Raw genomic sequence first — 19412 nt, 5'->3', positions numbered from 1 at the left:
ATCAAATATATTTAAATCCCTCAGCACACTGCAGTGCTATAAGAATTGTATTGAATGTCTTGCCAAACCAGGTTGAGGGATAAATGTTTTTTGTGTGTAAGAGTAGATTTTTTTAACCCTTTTCCCAGAGTAAATGGGAAAACCCCCAAACTGAGATTTCGGCCATGATCAAGAAGCTGAGGGCCGAACCCGGGCGCTGCCAGCCAGATTCGCGCGCGGAAGGGTCATGTGTCCCCGGGGGAGGGCGTTTTTTTAAAGGGGAGGAAAACAGTCCTCCAAAGTCAGGGAGAGATTACTCTCACACCTTCGTCTTGAGGCTCTGCCGATCGGGATGTTGAGAACGATCCCAGAGTTCACCCTCGCCTGATTGTCGGCAAGTGACGGAGCTGTGCAGCCCGCTGGGTGAAGGATCTGGCCCGTGCAGAGCGCAGGAGATTCGGAATGGGTAGGGCTGCACAATGGCACAGCGAGGAGGTGCTGGGATAGAGTAGTGGTGGAGATGAGCACCTCGAGAGCAATGGGGAATGCCCAGGATGGCAGAGAACGTAACCCTAGATGTACTGGGAGAGACGAGTGTCGTAGATGGAGAGGGGGGGGGCTTACAGTTGTAACTTGTACCAAAGACCTCAGGGGAGCTTGAAGTAAGACATGGTCTCCGCTGAGGAGTTCCCAGTCCCTGTCCTGCTGAACCCACACTCCTGCCAGGATCTGCTCCAGCCCACCTCAGTCACACAATCAAACCCTTAATTGATTTAATAACTGGATGAACTTGAACTGTTTGGCCGTTTTCAGCTCTTAAACATGTTGAAGGGTGCTCTGTATTTATTGCTTTTCCTAAGCAAGATGAAACTGGCAAATGTTCCAATCAAACAACCTATTAGTTCAATTAAGGCTTCAGTTCAGGACTGAAGCTGGGCTGGAATGAAAACGCGGAGGCGCGTGGGCCTCCAGGAGCAGGATTGGGAACTGCTGAGCTAGAGCAAGTGTCAGCTGCTAACGGGCTGAGGTGACTGTGTGATCCCAGATTTCCACTTGCTCGTATTCGTGTATTGATTGATCAGCTCACTATTCCTGCTGTTAAGCTGGATTTTGTTTGCAGGTGGTGCTTTGGCCCTTTGGAGGACTTAGCCTTCCAATTCCTTCTTGCCTCATCCATCGGGAGTAAGATTTTTTCGGGAACAAGTAAGGTGCGAGGGTCCGTGCACGGACCGAGGTGAACACCCAGCAATCAGCATTCACACCAGGACACTGCACGACGGGCTCGGGACGAGCTTCGGGAGCAGTAGGGATGCGAGGGTGATGCTGGGGTGGGCCAGGCATGCTCAGATCATTTCAGCTTTGACCCCCCCCAACCCCCCAGGGACATTTCCACTGCCCCTCCCCCTCTGAAATCTTGCAATCCTTTCCTGGGGACCAAAAACCTCCCTCCTCAGGAACTGCAGACGCAAGTGTGGCTGGTGTGTCCCCCTGCACCGACACTCTCTGGGACCGGCCCAGACTGGACGATTCTTCCATTAGCAGTGAAGTAAAAGTGCAATTCCTTTGGGAATCTCCCGCCCGCTGGCCACTGGCCCTCTCTCTCCCTCTGGCAATTCCAAGGGCAATCCAACAATTCCTTCTAGTCTGGGGGTCCAACTGTACAAGACCAGTCCTGACTGTGAGTCAGATCCACTGGCTGGTCCATTTCCTCGCACACTGAGACCAGCGTGTGTGGCGGGTAAAATGTATATAGTGTATCAAATACAAGAGTAATTAAGTGTTTTATATCCAATGTATAAGTGCAATATCCTTCACTGCTGTACCGAATCAAATCTTCCACATGACTTCAGTGCACATTGGAATCATTTTTAATTTTAATTTGTTTTAATTTACCGAAGTGGTCAGAACAGGGAAGGCCCCTGAAGTGAAACGTGTTACACCTAGAGGATTTTCCTAGTGCATTTCACTTTTTAACATAGTTTAACGTCAGTTAACTGTTCAAGTCATCAAAACCTACGTTTGAGCCATTTCAGGTGAAAGGTCTAACTCTTTTGGATGTGTTGAGGATTTGTTCCAGCCATTACTTGAACAAACCCAGGGAATCACCCTCAACAGCATGGCTGGGCACCTTGTTCCAGACACCCACCACCCTTTGCGTAAAGCAATGTTTGAATTCAGTCCTCAATGCCCAGACTCGTATGTTCCACCTGTGAGCTGAGGTCCCAGTTTATTCAGAGGTTCTGAGGTAGTTTTCTGGGTTGGAGCTGTCTAAATTATTAGGAATCTACATGCTTAGAGACTGCAAATTAGATCCGTTGCTGATCTTTGATCTCATCCCAATGCTGCAATGTCAATTTCGATTTGTGGTGAAAAAAATTGTACACAATACTCTAAATAAGGTGTTACCAGTTGCACTTTCCATTAGGATTCCTGTTGTTCAGTTGGCCTTTTGAGTGGATAAATCCATTGACACCAAAATCCTCTTCAGAAGTGACATCCTGAAGCCCAGGGCCCACCCATCTTGTGTTTCATGGACTACCTGGGACAGAGGTGGCCTGGGTTTGCCTGTGAGAAACAGAACCAATGATACAGTTTGATTTGATCAAGTTTTGATTTAGGGATGACAGCCAAGTTCAGACTCAGCTGTCAATAATTTGCAATCACCCCTGACGTCTTTTCCTATCCTAAGCACTATAAATACTGTATGTGATCCCTTTCTCTCCCATGCACATGTCTTTTGACTCCCTCTTCAGTCTCCCTCCACTATCCTTCCAGTGGTATCCCACATAAGATGCCTTCTTTGTTATAGATTGAAATGAGAAAAATATCCTCCTCAGACACTCCACTAACAGAAAACACCCCAGACATTCCAAATCTCTGTCCTGCCCCTTTCCACCTGATGGTGTCTATTTTTTTGGCAGAAGAAGAGACTCCAGACAATACTTGCCAGAGCAGTACTCCACTGCCACTGGTCCAGTCAATGGTCTATCAAGCTGTTCCAGTCCGTTCCATTACAGAACTCCCGATCCAGCCAAACACCAGCGAAGCACAGCAGGCTGGAGTGAAGTCTGTAGCGTAGCAGTTGTGAGAGGGAGATCTGCGAGTTCGGCAGCCCCATTCTTGTAAAACAGACCAGACGTCTGGTGCTCTTGAATCACACTCTCCCACAGAGGCCTCAAAATCAATTCCTGGCAGGACCTGGTAGCTTTTGGATCTTGGTTCTACCTGAGCTCTGTCTTATGTAGCTGGTCTAATTATCTAATTAACAGCGTAATTGTAAATACTTCTAACCACGCTTAAAAGCATTTTATAGGTGATTGAACTTTAACGGATGTGCAATTTTTTCAGTAATCACCTGTCATAGACCTTAGGAAACACCCGTTAAACGTCTGACTAAGAAAAAAAAAGTTAGTCGTTTAATTGACTGCTCAGGTTGGAACAAAATCCAGAAGATACCAGCTCTTCCAGGAGCTGAGTGGGACTTTTTGCTGTACCACATCTTAGGAATAATAAGTTCGAATAAATGTGTGTTCAGGGAACTAGATCATCTGTGGAATATTTATTACGTCTGAATAAATAAGGGAGCAATAGCTCTGCTATTTCGCACACAACTCCCGGATGGTCAGATACCGTATGTCAGTGGTTCCCAGTCCTGGGCCTGGTGACCCCCACACACCTGCTGGGGTTTTTGTTCCAGCCGAGCCCTCAGTGACACAGTCAGACCCTTCATCGACTTCAGAAGATTCATTTGAACTGTTTTTTTTTTCCCCCAGCTCTTATGTGGGAGCTTCAGCCATCGTATTTTGTAAATGAAATAAAATCCCAAAAGTTGCGACTAGAAACAAAATGCGAATATTTCAAATAAGCACCTTGGGCTTCAGTGATCTAATGACGGTAGGCTGGAATGAGAGCCAGCAGGTGAGAGGGCACCAGGAAGAGAACTGGGAGCCCCTGTTGCATGTATACTGACTTTGCATCTTCATAAGTGCCAAAGTTTACACAAGAGATAAATGAAATCACAGGATAGAGGATTATTTCTTAAAGCTGACCACAGGCTGGACAGAAATCGCTGCGATGGAGGGACAGATCACATGAGCCCAGTTGTTTTGATCCAAGGTGAATGGAAGTCAATGTCAATTTCAGGTACAACCAAACACCAAGGAGGAGCCCAATCCTGACAGGAGGGATTGTAAAAAAAATATTATGAGTGTGAGGAATTTGTCTGTCCTAGTCTGCTGTCTTGAAACAACAACAAAAACTGTTTCAGAGGTCCAATCTGTTTAAAGATAACTGCTGCTGTGTCGATGAAATACTTTGTAAAGTGCTGCTGACAAAGGTTAAGGTATTTATGTGGTTAAATATGTATTAGAAGCTTAAAGCAAAGAAAAAAGAAGTGCTATTTTTCTAATGCTCATTAGGAAATTGTACAGTTACGTCAATTTGCTGTGATCCTTTACAATTTTCGCGCTGTATCAAATGACAACTTGATTGTACCATAAATGTGAGTTAATAAGTATTGATTTTAACCTTTCTCGCCTCATTTTATTTCTCAAATGAGAATTCCAGAGCCAGTTTCTAAGACATTTAAGGTTGTACCAAAAAAAAAAACCTGGCAGACTTTTCAGAAACGGTACCAGAATGGTACTCTTGCCAAAGGGTTTTGACAAGCTGAGCTTATGAGGAAATATGTTGCCCTATGAGACAAGTTCTTTCTGGCAGTGAAACGGTCATCTGAGCTCAGATGCGCTGTCAGGATGTGATGCTGGGTTCCAAGACAGATGCAAAACCATTGTGACCAAGACATTGCAATGAGATCATTGCAGTGGGTCTAATAAGCATCTCAACACCGTGTGTGTGTGTATATAATGTTTTGTAGGTGTACAGTATGTGCAATAGATCTAAACCTTGGGGATTCTCCAGACGTGCTCCTGGGTAGCTCCAGTCCAGTTAGTCTTATAGGTCACCCTAAATCAGAGGTCTCCACACCGGTCCTGGACAGCCCCAGTCCCCCAGTGCCCAGTGAAGATGATGATTATATACAGTGTCAGCAGTAAGTGTCTGAACACCAGCTGTTTCTATACAGCGTCAGTAGTAAGTGTCTGAACACCAGGTGATTATATACAGTGTCTACAGCAAGTTTCTGAATACCAGGTGTATATATATTGGCTTCAATAAGTGTCTATGCAGTGGTGTATAAGTGTTATTTAAACAGATGCTCAGTGTTCATGTTACAGTATACATTCCCAGTGTACAATTACTTATTGTAGCCGTTTTAGAAGGAAATTTTTTGGAAAGCTAGAAAAGTCCATAACTGCATAAAAAAAAACCTACGTGGTTTACCGCACCGCTACCACAGCTCTCCCGCACCGTCGCTAGACAACAGCAGCCCCACGCGAAGGAAGGAGGTGGGGAGAAGAATGGGAGTGGAGCTCCCTCTTGTGGTCGTGCTCCATTATTACACCCTAAAGGTTGAATTTCGGCGCAGTGTGTCGGGATACAGCGAGGCATCGTCTGAAGTTCACACCTGAAGAAGGCTCCACGGCCGAAACGTTGTGTTCTCTTTCTTCTTTTTTTCAGCATGGAATAAACCTATTACTTGTTCCTTTGCAGCCTACGCATGCTGACGCAGCTACCCACCTGAACTACTATCGTCTGAAGTTGATTTGGGACTGCAATTTTTGTCATGTTGGAATCTTAGTTAATCCCCAACCCGAGGAGAGGATTTTCAGGTTGAAGGACCCGTATACTATACCATAAGGTATAGTTATTTTTTTCTCCCTGAAGTGCTATACAGAAAACCGAGGCTTCACATGTGTGCTGGGAAACTGAAGTCCTCTGTGCTACGAATGCAGCGTTTTACGCTTAAGCGACAGGCCGTGTTACTATAGAGACAACGCAGGCCTCACAACACCAGAACAGATGACTCTGACACCTGCAGAAACCAACAGGAAGAAAAACACAGAAGAATGGTGTAAAAAGTAATCCGCAAATCCCGTCCCTGGAGAACAAGAGACGCTGCCAGACCTGGGGCAATAGAACGTTTCAATGCCTGTCTTCCCTCAGCCTCCTAATGGAAGATTTGAAGCAGTGCAGACTTAACAACCCTTTCTGGGGCATGGGGGTACAACTGCAGTCCTGGTGGTCCAAACGCCAACAGGACCTGCATCTTTCTGCCGAGGTCCACAACCTCCAAGTTAAAACCAAGCTTTGGCTGGATGTGTGACGAACGGTATTTCTTCCACGTTAAATCACAACATCCTTTCAGCTGTGGAAATCGGACAGGATTAGGAAACATCGCCATCTACTGGAAAACTGCCTTGCAACAGCTCGCATTTTTAAATTAATTCCTTAATATAGCGCTTTTCTGGACACTCCACTCAAAGTGCTTTACAGGTAATGGGGACTCCCCTCCACCACCACCAGTGTGCAGCCCCACCTGGATGATGCGACGCCAGCCATAGTATGCCAGCCACAGTACGCTCTACGTACACCAGCTCTCAGTGGGCAGGAGAAATGACCAACTCTGCTAAGAATACAGCTCTCGCGAATGAAGGTTTGGGCCAGCTTGTAATGTGTATTTGCTCGGTGGTTAGCCTTGCAGCGCTGGGTTCAGTTAAAGACCTGGGTGCTGTCTGTGTGGAGTTTGCATGTTCTCACTGTGTTTGCGTGGGTTTCCTCCGGGTGCTCCGGTTACCTCCCACAGTCCAAAGCAATTCTGGTAGGCTAATCAGCTCTAGGGAGTGTGCCTGTATCTTGTGTGTGGCCCTGTGACGGACTGGTGTCCTGTCCAGGGTGTACCCTGCCCGGTGCCAGTCGCTTACCAGGATGGGCTCCTGCTGCCCGGCAGAATTGAATTGGATAAGCAGCTGGAATACGATTGGATGGGTAGTCCTGGCATTTTCAGTCTACTCCTGCCATTTTTAATTCTCTCCAAACACGACGCCGCAGTCGTCTACTTAGTTTTTCTTAATTCAATTGCCCATGATTTCCCAGCACATTTTTAATTCCACGTGGTCTGTCACTAATTTGCCACTCAGGCAAGTGTGCTTGTGAAAACAGCAGCACTTTTGTATGGCGGGTAACCATACTCTGGATAATTTACCTGCAGGGAGAGGCAGTATACTTTGGGTCACTGATGCCTAAATAAATCTCTCTCAACACGAGTTGGGGTGGGTGGAGGAGGGGGGAAAGTAACATTTAGAGATTGCAATCCTTCCTTTCAGGGCAGTGCACACAATGCTTCACCCAGACTCTCTTCCTTTCTTGCTTTGAAAAATGCGTAAGAAGAATGCAAAAAAAAAAGTACAGCTACAAAACAGCAGTACAGAAGGATCAGATGTCACAGAAGAAACACGAGCAAACTGCTCCTGCTGGTGTTCCGGTCGTATAGCAGAACCCACTCCTCTCTCGCCAACACCTCCCGGTCTCTGACTGGAGAAGGGCGCAGGTGTGATTGAGCACTGAAAGGAGTACACAGATGTCTGACTAGGCTAGACCCCAGATTAAGGCAAGACTTTATTTACCAGCCAGGTGCAAAATTACAAGCAGAGAGCATCTAGCGATGAGAGGGGAAAAAAAAAAGAGAAATCTTTGTCCCAGTGAGGCAGCTTGGATCTGAGCCTTTGAATGCAACTCATTAACTTTGGTTTGCAAATTAGGGAAGTGTGTTTGTTTAAATCCGATCTGGAGGGACTGCCGTGTTTCCTGGTGTTCATGTCAGCTGGGAACGTTGCTCTCTGGTGCTCAGCGACGTGTGCAACCGATCAGCTTGCTTGTTTTGTTTTGTTTTCCTGCACTCCCTTTCCCAACAGCTGCCAGGTCACAGAACCTGCACAGGGTTTGTACAGCTTGGGATATAAGAATGTCTGATTCTGAAGAACGCGTTTTAAGCTGTGGGGGGATTTGATGTAGCCAGCGTGAGCAGTAAACAGTAAGGGACCCCCTCGAAGTCCGAGCTCCTCACATCACAGAAGCTAAGCAATAGAGGGGGAAAGATGCCCTATCAGACCACCAGGGGGCACCCTGTCCAACTTGCAGAACCACACTTTCTGCAGCAATACCCTAGCATGGCAGCATGGTGCTGTTGCGAACATTTAGCAATAGTACAGATTATTGAACACCCCTTGTGTTGCAACTAAAATGATCGGGCCTGTTTTAAGTCTAAAATGTCATCATAAGGATACAGTTGGGTCTCGACATTCACACACAACCAACTCCACCCCTTATAGTGGTGCATAGTATACTACAGTATATAGTGTTGTATGGTTAAAGACATAAGTAACACTCTCTTATATGGTAATTGAAGTACTAATGCGCTGGCTTGAAGTCATTCCCCACCCTGCTGACACAGAACCTGGAGCGTTTCTTACACGTGCAGACACCAGGCCAGGCTGAGGTGCGGATGTGGGGCAGGGGGCAGGGGGCAGGGGGAGGCTCCCTCACACTAGATTGGTCTCAGGATCCGAGTCTGTGGCGCCACCGATTCGAAAGCTGGGCTTAACCACCTGCAGCCCGGTGTCATCCCACTCTCCTCGTCTTCTGTACAAGGCCCCATCCGCCAGCCGGAATCTCGAATGGGTAAAATCTCGCATGTGAAACCTGTAGACCCTACTGTACGCGCTACAGAAACCTATCCTGGATCAGTGGGGATGTTCCCGAGGTGTGCTGTGGGCAGCTGAAGCTTGGCGGGGCTACAGGAGTGGAAGTGATTCTCTTAGAGGCAGAAGGAGCAAGTGGAAATCTGAAGCCCTGTCCTAGAAACTGGGGTGCTGTCGGATTACTGGGTGTATTGAGGAGGGGGGGCGTTAGGGGTTATGTTCCCGTAGATATGCTGCACTGTCCCAGGCACGCAGCCGTTCACATTCAGAGCGTGGCCGGACAATGCTGGGATGAGCACAGGGACCTCAGGGTCGCCAGGCTGAGGTAGGATTGGGTTCGGAATCTCCATCACATACTGGAAGAGACGAGAAAAGGGAAGAAATTATTTCTTTATTCCGGAATCCCCCCTCGTCCCCCCCACACCCACTGCGGACAAGAGATGCAAAAACTACTGCAGATCAGCTGCAGACGTCTGATCGGTGGCTACTGCAAAAACAGGCCCCCTGACCGTCTTCCACACCATTGCGCCCATTCTGACAGCCAGCTGGCTGTAACAGGGAAATGGCCCGAGATTCGTTTTGAAGTGGAACCACTGTAGTTCAGCTCCAATCCGCACCTCTGATGCTCCCCTCCCATCTGATACTGGCTGTTGGGATTACACCACGTCCAGAAACCACCAACGACAGTAACACACCTTCCCGAGATTCGAGGTCCAGGTTCTTAGATACAAGATGACCCCAGAATCAGCTGGTTTCCTTTCCAGATTTTTTTGAAACTGTTTAAATCCTAAATAAATATTCACAACTGGAATACTGCGACTTTTTAGGTGCGGAAAGCTTTAAAACAGATCTAATCAATTACAGTATTAGATCAATAAAGGGTTAAATTATGCAACCAAGAGTCTGGTTAGAGTGAAAACCTGGACACTGAGTCACCAGGACCAGGACGTGGGGAGCTTTATGACATTATTTTTATTCTTCTGTGTTCTGTTATTCTTCGGCATGACATGTATGAGCACAGGAATAGTGAACCAGCTTACAAAGTCATCCACAATGCACTTCAAGTTGAAGGCAGGTTGGATACCATTTTCAAATCTTCTGCACGAACACAGCATGCACTGGTGTCCGTTTCCCTGGCTTACTCAACCTGTCACCCTTCCAGTCCAGTCCGTTACAGACCTTTGCTCCAGTCAGACACAGAATTGTTAGATCCATCCAGTGGACTGTGAAATAGAGCAGGTAGGAGCAAAACCCTGCAACGGACTCAGATGGAGTGGACACACACACTGAGTAGCACTTGGCAAATCCGATGACACTGAATATTCCCAAAGATCTCTAGTTGTTGATGATTATAGAGACCTAGAAAACTGGCTCAATTTGGACCCTTAAGGGCTGGGAGTATGCACCCATATCTTAAGAAAATGTAAGTGTCTTTTAATTTATGCTTAGTTTTTTTAAAACGGTTTTGCAGCTTTTCCAATGTTATATTTGTGGTTAGTTTGTGCTACCTTAATGCAACACCCTGCACTTGTCTACATGAAAAATCCTTTACCAGGTGTTGACCCAGTCTCAAATGTTATATAAATCAACTTTGCCAATTCTCCAATTTTGTTATCGTCTTCAAATCTTAGTTTAAGTTCACTAACTACACCTGGATACAGATCACTAATACAAATTTGGGAGAGCAGTGGTCCTAGTACAGAGCCCTGTGGTATGTCACTAATCACCCGACCTTAATTTAAGGATTTGCTCCTTACCTGTACTCCAGAAACCAGAAACATTTATTACCTTGAATGCCACCAGTCTGCAATTTAAGCATGACTCTTGTATGAGAGGACTTTAACGAGTTAGTTAAGCAAGATCTACCTTTTTTGAAATCCATGTTGACTGTTCCCTAGTGTCCTTTTGCGTTATAGATGAACCTCTAGTTTCATGCTAATTGAGTTTTACGCAATCTTGAATGTAACATAAGTAAGAATTATTGGTCCATAACTACTTGGTTCAATATTGTCACTCTCTTTGTGGTAGGATGCTACGTTGGCTATTTGTCAGTCAACGACGTTCAACATTTTCACACTAAAATAACCAGAAGTCATGAGGGATGTGTGTCAGACCCACTGAGGTGCCGTACAGTATGCAGTTTCATACCTGTGGGCTGTCATGGCAGACTGCTTTGCAGGCGAATGCAGAGATGGAGATCGAGATGCAGAATGCTAGGATCGAGAAAACCAGGAGCACTCCTCGTATTCCCCGAGTCTTCGTCTGGAACGACAACAAAATCATAACATTGGCAGGCTAGGTCGCAGGGGAGCTCGAGCCCAAGGCAGGGTGCACATAAACACACACCAGGTCCAGTCCTCCCAGAAGCCAATTAACCCACCAGCATGTTTTTGGACTGTGGGAAGAAACTGGAGCACCTGGAGCAAATCCACATGAACCCAGGGACACCATACGAACTCCACACAGACAGCACCCCGGGTCCAAAATTGAATCCAGGGCCCCAGTGCTGTGAGGCAGCAATGATAATCACTGCGCCACTGTGATGTCCATTACATTTGCCATAATAATCAAATTCCTCTACGTTAATGTTAAGTGGAGTAATTGAGAGCCCAAAGGCATCATAATCTTAACAGACTGTTAAGAAAAGCAAAACGGTTGCAGGTGTGTTTGAAATGCCTGATTTTCAGGAAACGTCCTGCAGATTTCCAGCAGGAGTTTGCATCTCAGGAGGAGGGGATTCACTCCATGAATCCTTCATTTCTCCTGGGAGACTGACTGGACATCTTCACAGATTTCAGCTGCCTTTAACTGGCTCCAGCTAACCAGTGTCTGCACTGCTGTCATGCAGGGAGACCAGCTGGGGTCACTGTTCCTGGCCTAACCTGGCCTAACCTCCAGCTGTGACACCTCTGCTGTCTCCTTTAGCTCACCCTCCTGTTCGTAGCTGTTTGCAATCGGTGGGATCTAACCCACAGCTACCACCGCCTTGTGGTGAGGGGTCACCATGACATTGCCTGATCTGTAGCTTTAGGGAAAAGCACTGCTATTGTGATCACATGCTCCCTTGCAAGACACAAAAGCAGAAAAGTAGGAAGACTTGCCTGGTACAAATAGTTATTGTAGCAGTGGTCGTAATATGAGCAGTTGTCATAATAAGACCAAATGAACATATCCATGGAATACATGATGATGCAGATGCCAGCTGTGATGGTGCTGAAGATGTTCATCCCAAGCGAAGCCTTCACCTGCAGGAAGAAATGCAGTGGTTCAGGTGGAAGGCCCGAGATCTGAATCCTTCACAGCTCCAATGGGCTACTGGCTCACCAGGGATGGGTCAATTGGGATAACGGGATGCACAGCCCAGAGGAAGTGAATACACATCAAGCAACATCAAGCACAGGAAGGAGATGTGCTGCCCATTTCACTGACCATCTCTGATCATAGAGAGCTTTCAGTCTGCATCCAGTCACAGGGCTACAGGGCCCCTAACTCCAGGAGATTGGGCTTCTCTTGACTATTCTGAAACTAGGTTCCCAGCTACCTCTAGCTCTCAATGATTAGCAGATGTCTTTCTATTGATTTGCAGACTTCTACAGGGGCCCATGTCTAGGATTTCCAGCTCTTTACCCCCCCCCCCCTCTTCCCACTCTGCTTAGAGCCCTTCTCTTTCCTTCTCCTTGTCCTGCTCTGACATTCCTCCACAGGCCGGAGTAGACTTAGCCTCCCCCTGTTCCTTCACAGCCTGGGCAGGTCCCCACTCAGGCCTCTTCAGGCTACAGATCATGACCAGAGTGCATCTGGAGATGTGCTTCCGAGAGTTTGAAAAGTGCCCAAGCTGTCACAGGATGACTGGCCCAGTGTGGAGAGATGTTAAACTTACCTTCTATTTAGGGCCAGGCCAAAGTTTTAACATTCCAGCTCTTGAATCCCCCAGTCCAAGTTAGGCATTAATGACCGATTCTCACTGCTAATTAAGTAGGGCTGGTCAATGAAAGAGGGGTTCATAATAAACAGGGGTGAGTACCTCACTCACTTACCAGGCAAGGGGTGACTTTCTTCTTGGCCAAAATAGAGAGAATCCCAGAAACTATGTACTGCGGAGAACAGGAAGGAAGACAGGAATTACAAATTCTTTTTCTGAAACAGGAAAATGACATAGACTGGCCAAACCCACAAGGTGAAATGAATCAAAAGTTCTAGAAGGGCTAAAACTGAGAACAGGAGGAAGTCACAAAGACCCCTGACTTCCTTCAAGAAACAGCTGGATGGGATCCTGAGATCTATGAACGACTATCACTACCAAACGGGGCTCGATGGGTCAAATGGCTTCTCTCGTTTAGAAACTTTCGTATGTTCCTACTTGTAAACAATTCTGCTTTTGGTGAATTAAAGTCCAAGTTAGCCCAGCCTCAGACATGCAGTTAAAAAGATGCCAGGACCCTAAAAGATGTACACTCATATCCCGGGATATGAACCTAATTCGCTCCTGAGAATCTGTTCCGAAGGTGGGAAATCGTAAATCAAAAATAAAAATCCCATTATTTGTTAAGGGGGAAATTCCACCCCATCCTGAACCGAAGACATATTCACTCAAAAACCACCCTGATCATATAATACCATACAGGCCATTATAGCAAGCTTAGTGAACAACGCAGTCCTGCTCAAATCAGCCAACTATCCCTGTGAAATAATTGGTATCATATTTACATTTTTCATTCTTTCGTAATAGATTGCTATCCAAGTGATCGGCTAGCACAATGCGCATACTGTTGTTGACTGTTAGGCTAAAGAATCTTTTTCTCTTCCTTAAGACCCCATAATGAACAGCAACTACAAAACAAACACAAAAAACCACTTTAAACATGAACTTCAACATTCGGGTAAGCGAAATTTCATTCTTAGAATGAATTACAAGGTACCAATTCTTCATGTTCGGATTAGCGAAAATTCGTATACTGAACATTCTTATACCAGGGTATGAGTGTACTTCTTAAGCTACCTGTTGGTCCACCTTACAAAGAACACCTTCCAAAAGCTGTAGTGTGTTTTTTAATAGCCTGGCTGAGGGGCAGGCAGCCTGACTGTAAGCAAGAGGATGTTGCAACCTCCCTCATGAGCCAGGAATGAGCCAGGGAGCTGCTCTAGGGGTGATGCTGTCAGCTGCCACGTACAATTATACTCCCCCAGAACGGAATTCCGGAGAAGACAGCGACGCTTTCTGAGTTTACAGCCTCCACGATCCCGAACAGGAACAGCACCACGCCAATCATGATCTCCACAACCTGTGGAAGAGGTGAAAGTGTCACTGGAGTGGGAGGGCCAGTGCTGGACTGTGTCCACACCTGCGAGTGTCTGCGCGTGTGAAAGAAGGAGGCTGTGTGTGTGAGTGTGTGACCATGTGAGTGTGTCCAGATGTGAGGCTTTTTTTCCACGTGCAGTGTTGGACCCGGGAAAATTTGCTTGTACAGCCCTGAGTGACTATGGTACAGCCAGACCTGCGAACATGATCAAGCTTTCTAAAACAGCCAAATGCCTCCAAAGATCCTCACACAAACTGTTTCTTTTCCAGCAACACTAACGAACTGACTGCAAGAATAACATGGACTCACCCAAAGCATCTGCAGACAGATGTACTGCAGATGATGAGTCTTAAACGAGTTCTTGCTCAGAATCGTATAAGCCAACATTAAACTGCCAGGATACTGGTGACTCTTGACTTCCTTCGTTTTTTTCAGGTGAGTTATACTGGATGTGGGCAGCATGGTAGTGCAGTGGTCAGCATTGCTGCCTCATAGTACTGGGGCCCTGAGTTCACGTCCAGATCAGGGGTGCTGTCTGTGTGGAGTTTGCATGTTCTCTCCAGGTTCTCTCCATGTGTGTTTCCTTTGGCCCAAGGTCTGGTGTGAATGTGACTGTGTGCCATGCAATGGTCTGGCATAATGTCCAGGGTGTACCCTGCCTTGTGCCTGTTGCTTGCTGGGATAGGCTCCAGCTCCCCTACAACCCTGAGCTGGATGAAGAGCTGGTTAGAAAATGGATGGATGGAAAAACTGTTTGTTCTTACCCCCAGGGCTTTGGGCTCTCCGGCCAGGAAGCGCCGCAGTTTTGTGGGCAACTCGCAGTAGGCAATGGAGGATGGCGCCCCCTCTGTGTGGGCAACAGCAGCGGGCACAGAGCTGCAGCCATGTGGGTAGACCTGGGTGATGATTGTCATTCCATTGGAGGTGGCCATGCTCTGGGCTGTGGGAGGACTTTCTGGAGAGGAGGGGGTTTATTCGCCATATGTCCGTGTACAATGGGATACAATGAAAAGCGTAATGTCTACATGGACATACAGTTTTCATAGTAATCGGCACACTGCACTACTTGATCATAATATACTCCATACACCCTGGACACATAGCAGCTCTATTCATACTGAGTTTTGTCTGAGTTCATTTTATTCCATTTCTTTTGCACTATCTATCATTATGTAACCTTATTTTGTAACTTTTATCATCCCTTCCCCCCGGTGAGCTCATAGAAAAGACATTTCATTACCAGCAACTACTGCTGCACGCTGTATTGTTGTGCATTTGATAAATTAACTTTGATTGATTGATTGATTATTCACGCTGTTCTATTGGGACATACACACTACAGCAGACAACACAGTCCAGAACAATAAGCACACAGGACAATAGATACATGAGAGCCGAGTACACAGTGCAGAGTGCACAGGTGAGTTGAAGCATGAGCTGTTTATGGTTCACGCTGCAGTAGGGTGGAAGCTGTTCCTAAGCCTAGTGGCCTGTGCTTTGATAATACAGTACCGCTTGCCAGAGCACAGCTGGGAGAACAGCTTGAGGCTGGGATGGCTGGGATCCTGAATAATGGTCAAATTGACCCTCTGTACTGTATTGGTTTATCTTCAGTCCATCGCAACTTAACACAGCATAATTGTCCTCAAATGGTCCCGCGGTGTGGTGTGAGCGTGTGTGCCCTGTGATGGACTGGCATCCTGTCCAGGGTGTGCCCTGTGAAGTGTACCCTGGGATAGGCTCCCCACCGACCCTGAACTGGATGAGTCGGTTGGAAAATGGATGGGTATTGTGTTAAGTGAACAAGATTAACTGTGAATGCCTTCTGCGTCGATTTAATTCTGTAAATTTCACAAGAAGCTTCCAGGTCTTTTCCTGCTGATGAACTTTATGTCGCACACAGCTTCCGTTCGTGGTTTACGACGCTTCTGCGCTTTGGGTTGTGGGGAGGTTACCCCTTTACGGCACTTGGGTGCCCTGGGTTTTTGCCTTTCTGTGTCAGTTACGAGTTGTGCACAATAAAGAGAAGACGCCTGTGAAATCTGTCCGCCTCAGTCGCTGGTTTTCCGCGGTGTAACTTTGTACACATAAGGATTTACCTTCTGTGTCACGGAATTTTCTTGAAGGCCTGTTATTACAACATCGACAAGCGAACGATCATACGGATTTAGATAAAGCCGGTTGATCTTTTACTCTGTTCTGATGCCCACGGAACTACAAAACGCTCCCAATACTCAACTCTTTCCAGTCAGCTGCTTTCCACCATTTAGTATCAGGTGTTCACTCAAAGAAATGAGCTTTTAACTGACGTAGAAGCAGTGCAGAAAGATTAAAGATGGCTATAAGACCTGGTAATTAGGAGTTTGTACTGTATAGGATTTCGCTCTTCAGTGTCAGATATACGAACCCCTCAAAGGAGCGCTACGACTCTTCGTGCCAGTTATAAAGAGAAACATTGCCTTTAGGAACCCGAATATAAAGATATTCACGAAGTCTTAACAACGCGTTTTCAAACCTTTTCCAGTGCAGAACATCTTAGCTTATGATTAATATCCCTAACTGGCTAATACCGAGGCGAAAACACTACCATCGTTTGACCTGCAGTCCCTGATCCGTGCAATCCCCAGACTCTTACAAAAACATACTCATTCTGTGGTTATTTAAATTGACCTAACATCCCCGTTATCCCCAGTAAAATACCCTATATTTATTTTTCTTTTCTGTACAGAAACTGTACGTTTAGGTGGCAAAGCGTGCTTGAATTTTATAGATGTATAGTTCTCGTTTTTATATATACTCGATATAGTCGCATATCATTTTGCTTTATCTGAAACTCTCCTGCTGAGCATTGTTAAAGTTTAATGTGATTCATCATAGTTAATATTAAGTTGCATATTACGGAAATAATGTATAAGTAAATTATCCAATTCCACAATGTACTGAAGTGTTAGATGATAGTAAAAATGAAATGATCCCAGCGGACGGGTACGGCCAGTTCTAGCGCGGCATCTAAGTTTTACTGCAAAACGGAGCGGAGTGGTGGTTCTGTGGTTCAGGTTCTGCGCCTGTGGCTGGAAGGTTGCCGGTTCAAATCCCGCAGCCGGCAGAGGAATCCTACTCCGTTGGGCCCCTGAGCAAGGCCCTTAACCCCAACTGCTCCAGGGGCGCTGTACAATGGCTGACCCTGCACTCTACTCTCTCCTGGGTGTCTCATGGAGAGCAAGCTGGGGTCTGCGAGAAGATATTTCCTAATGCAAGAAATTGTAAAGGGTTAATAAAGTAATGTTAAAAAAAATCGGAACTGCCGAGAACGGAATTTTGTTATTTCCTAAACCCCAGTTGCAAAATCAGAACTGCCGGAAAAGGCAAGTTTGATTATTTCCAAAACCTCAGTTACTTTTAAAAGGGACGGAAATAAATATTTTATGGCAATAAATCAACACAATGCACTGTTTTCCCTGGATTTGTGGATTTTTTTAAAAAAGGCTTATACCACAGTATATGCTATTGTAGTAAGTATCGTTATATCAGCAGTTCGATTCGTCCTCACCGATCTCTCCAAGGTCTTCCTCGTTTATCCTAGAAATGAGCTGTTGAATAAATTGCACCGATACACAAACATTGCGCTTGAGTGTCACCTGGAAAACCGGTTCTGTTTAAAGGATATACAGCTCGATCTTGGCACGTTTTGGAAAATTGTAAAGATTTCTTCTACAGTTTTAGAGAATAGCCCTTTTCACAGAGCGACTTTTCTTCCCCTCAAGTTTTTAAGCGAACGTTTCGCCCTGATGATCGCGTCTGTTATCGATTTTTATTGTACCGTTGATTTTTGTGTTGGTTTTTCAGGACCTTCTAAGATAGACTTGGATAGACTTGGAATTATTGCTTCAGTACGTAGGTGAAAACTACATAGACTTCTATTTAAAAACCCAAAAGGGGAGGGGGGGGGCACCCTTTACACAAAGAGCTGTGGGAGTAGGGAACAAGCTCCCCTATCATTTTATTTATTTCATGAAACAGGATGATGAGAGTCTCAGATCATATAGCTACAGAAAAACGAGCTCGGGCCTCGTCTTGGTTGTTCTCATGTTTTTAATCGCAGGTACAGTATACGAATTCGGTGAAACTTGCCGTTGCATTTAAGGCTTAGGTGCAGTAATAACCTTAGTTATCGTATTAGTTTCCCGGCTACTCTGTCCCCACGATAAAACAACCTGATAAGCGCGTTCACTTCGTTCACGGTATAATAGCACTTGACCGGCGTGACGTGTTCATACAATTACCGCTGGTGTCAAGTGTGGAATTAATACAGACAATAATAAATACCGTGTGCGCGTTCACAGGCAGTCCGTCCCGCTCACGTTTACCGCAACGGACAGGTAATGGGGAAAGATGTGACAAGAGGCGTTATTTTTCCGAAGTATGTTCTCCGTTCTACAGCTGCCGTTTGAGGGTTCTGAGCTCTGGTGTCCGAGAAAAATGAAATAAAAGCGCCGACAAACGTGGTCTCCTAAACGGTTACTGGAGTTTATAACGAAAGTTCGGGAGGAATGACAACAACCTCAATCGGACTCAGCTGTCAGTAATTAGCGATCGCTCCTGACAATCCATTCCTCTCCCAAACGCTATAAATACCTGCGAGATCCCTGTGTCTCTCTCTTGCACGTCTCTTGCATCCCCACCTCCACCCCATCTCCACCTCTGCAGCTGCCCCTCGGTCACCCTGCAGGGGGGTCCTGGCCTCCTTAACCCGCATGGCATCAGCCAAGGGGGCTAAACTACAATTTCGCTCCATGACGCTTTCGTCTTGGGGTGTTGTTCCCAGTGAATTGAAAGACCCCAGAGATTCGTATTGAACACAGAAAACATCAGACGGGAAGAAGAACAGTTTTTAACACTTATTTTAAAGCGGTACCTTTCAGCAAACGAACGCGTCCTCTTCCGTTCTCTCTCTGTACCTGCTTTTCCCCCAGTTTCTCTGATCTATGGGCAACACAGCGGTCGGCTCAAAATAAATAACTGCGTGATGTGTCTCTTTCCTGAATCAGATTAAAACCCTCCCCCCTTTTCCAAATAGCACAATAAGGAAATGACACTGCTGCTCAGAAACTGTGTATATCTAAAGCGGAATGATCTTACATCCGCCTACAGTAGTTACATGGTGTATTAATTTCCCTCTTACCTGTAGCCTGTAGCTGTCCTCCAGTAACCTGAGGTGCTGGCAGACACGTGGTGTTTTATAAGTAGTATTCACTCACGACGGTAAAGGTGCCGATCTACTGTATCTGCTGACACGGGCGGCCACTCCAGGATTGAACTCGCTAGCTGAGCACCTGGCTCTGTCATTTAACTTACTGAACCTTAACCTACTTCGTTGTCCCGGATGGAAAATTGCTTTGCAGGCAGGTAAAAGACACAACGCAACACTCGATATGATGAGGAACAGGTGATCCTGAGGTTTATTCCAGGCTGAAAAGAGAAGAAAGGAAACGCAACGTTTCGGCTGTGGGGCCTTCTTCGGGTGTGAGGGTCTCTG

General features: G+C 46.2%; 1 protein-coding gene across 3 annotated transcripts; it reads right to left on the bottom strand.

The window, feature by feature from the left end:
• Nucleotides 1-7465: 7465 nt before the first annotated feature.
• On the bottom strand, nt 7466-19129 carry LOC148815298 (membrane-spanning 4-domains subfamily A member 4A-like). Of its 3 annotated transcripts, none has more exons than XM_088905684.1 (7): nt 19059-19129; nt 14641-14831; nt 13748-13858; nt 12614-12670; nt 11678-11821; nt 10725-10838; nt 7466-8932 (listed from the first exon to the last, which is right to left on the bottom strand). In XM_088905684.1, the coding sequence occupies exons 2-7, from the start codon at nt 14806-14808 to the stop codon at nt 8756-8758; spliced, it is 771 nt and encodes a 256-aa protein (XP_088761810.1). In that variant the 5' UTR covers nt 14809-14831; nt 19059-19129; the 3' UTR covers nt 7466-8755. The 3 variants fall into 3 exon arrangements, with proteins under 3 accessions (XP_088761810.1, XP_088761809.1, XP_088761811.1); XM_088905683.1 differs by lacking the exon at nt 19059-19129 and adding an exon at nt 18792-19002; XM_088905685.1 differs by lacking the exon at nt 19059-19129 and adding an exon at nt 18792-18928 and having other exon boundaries at nt 14641-14827.
• Between the last annotated feature and the right edge of the window lie 283 nt (nt 19130-19412).

The sequence above is a fragment of the Atractosteus spatula genome, chromosome 25 (genome assembly GCF_055471065.1).
Source record: "Atractosteus spatula isolate fAtrSpa1 chromosome 25, fAtrSpa1.hap1, whole genome shotgun sequence".
Lineage (NCBI taxonomy): Eukaryota > Metazoa > Chordata > Actinopteri > Semionotiformes > Lepisosteidae > Atractosteus > Atractosteus spatula.
The sequence above is the reverse complement of the archived record's forward strand: the minus strand, read 5'-3'. Positions and strand labels throughout refer to the sequence as shown.

Coding starts and splice junctions, on each gene's coding strand:
- LOC148815298 (XM_088905684.1), bottom strand. CDS start 14,808: ATGGCCACCTCCAATGGAATGACAATCATCACCCAGGTCTACCCACAT. Junction 13,859..14,640: donor GAGAGCCCAAAGCCCTGGGG/GTAAGAACAAAC, acceptor CCTCTTCCACAG/GTTGTGGAGATCATGATTGG. Junction 12,671..13,747: donor CGTTCTGGGGGAGTATAATT/GTACGTGGCAGC, acceptor TGTTCTCCGCAG/TACATAGTTTCTGGGATTCT.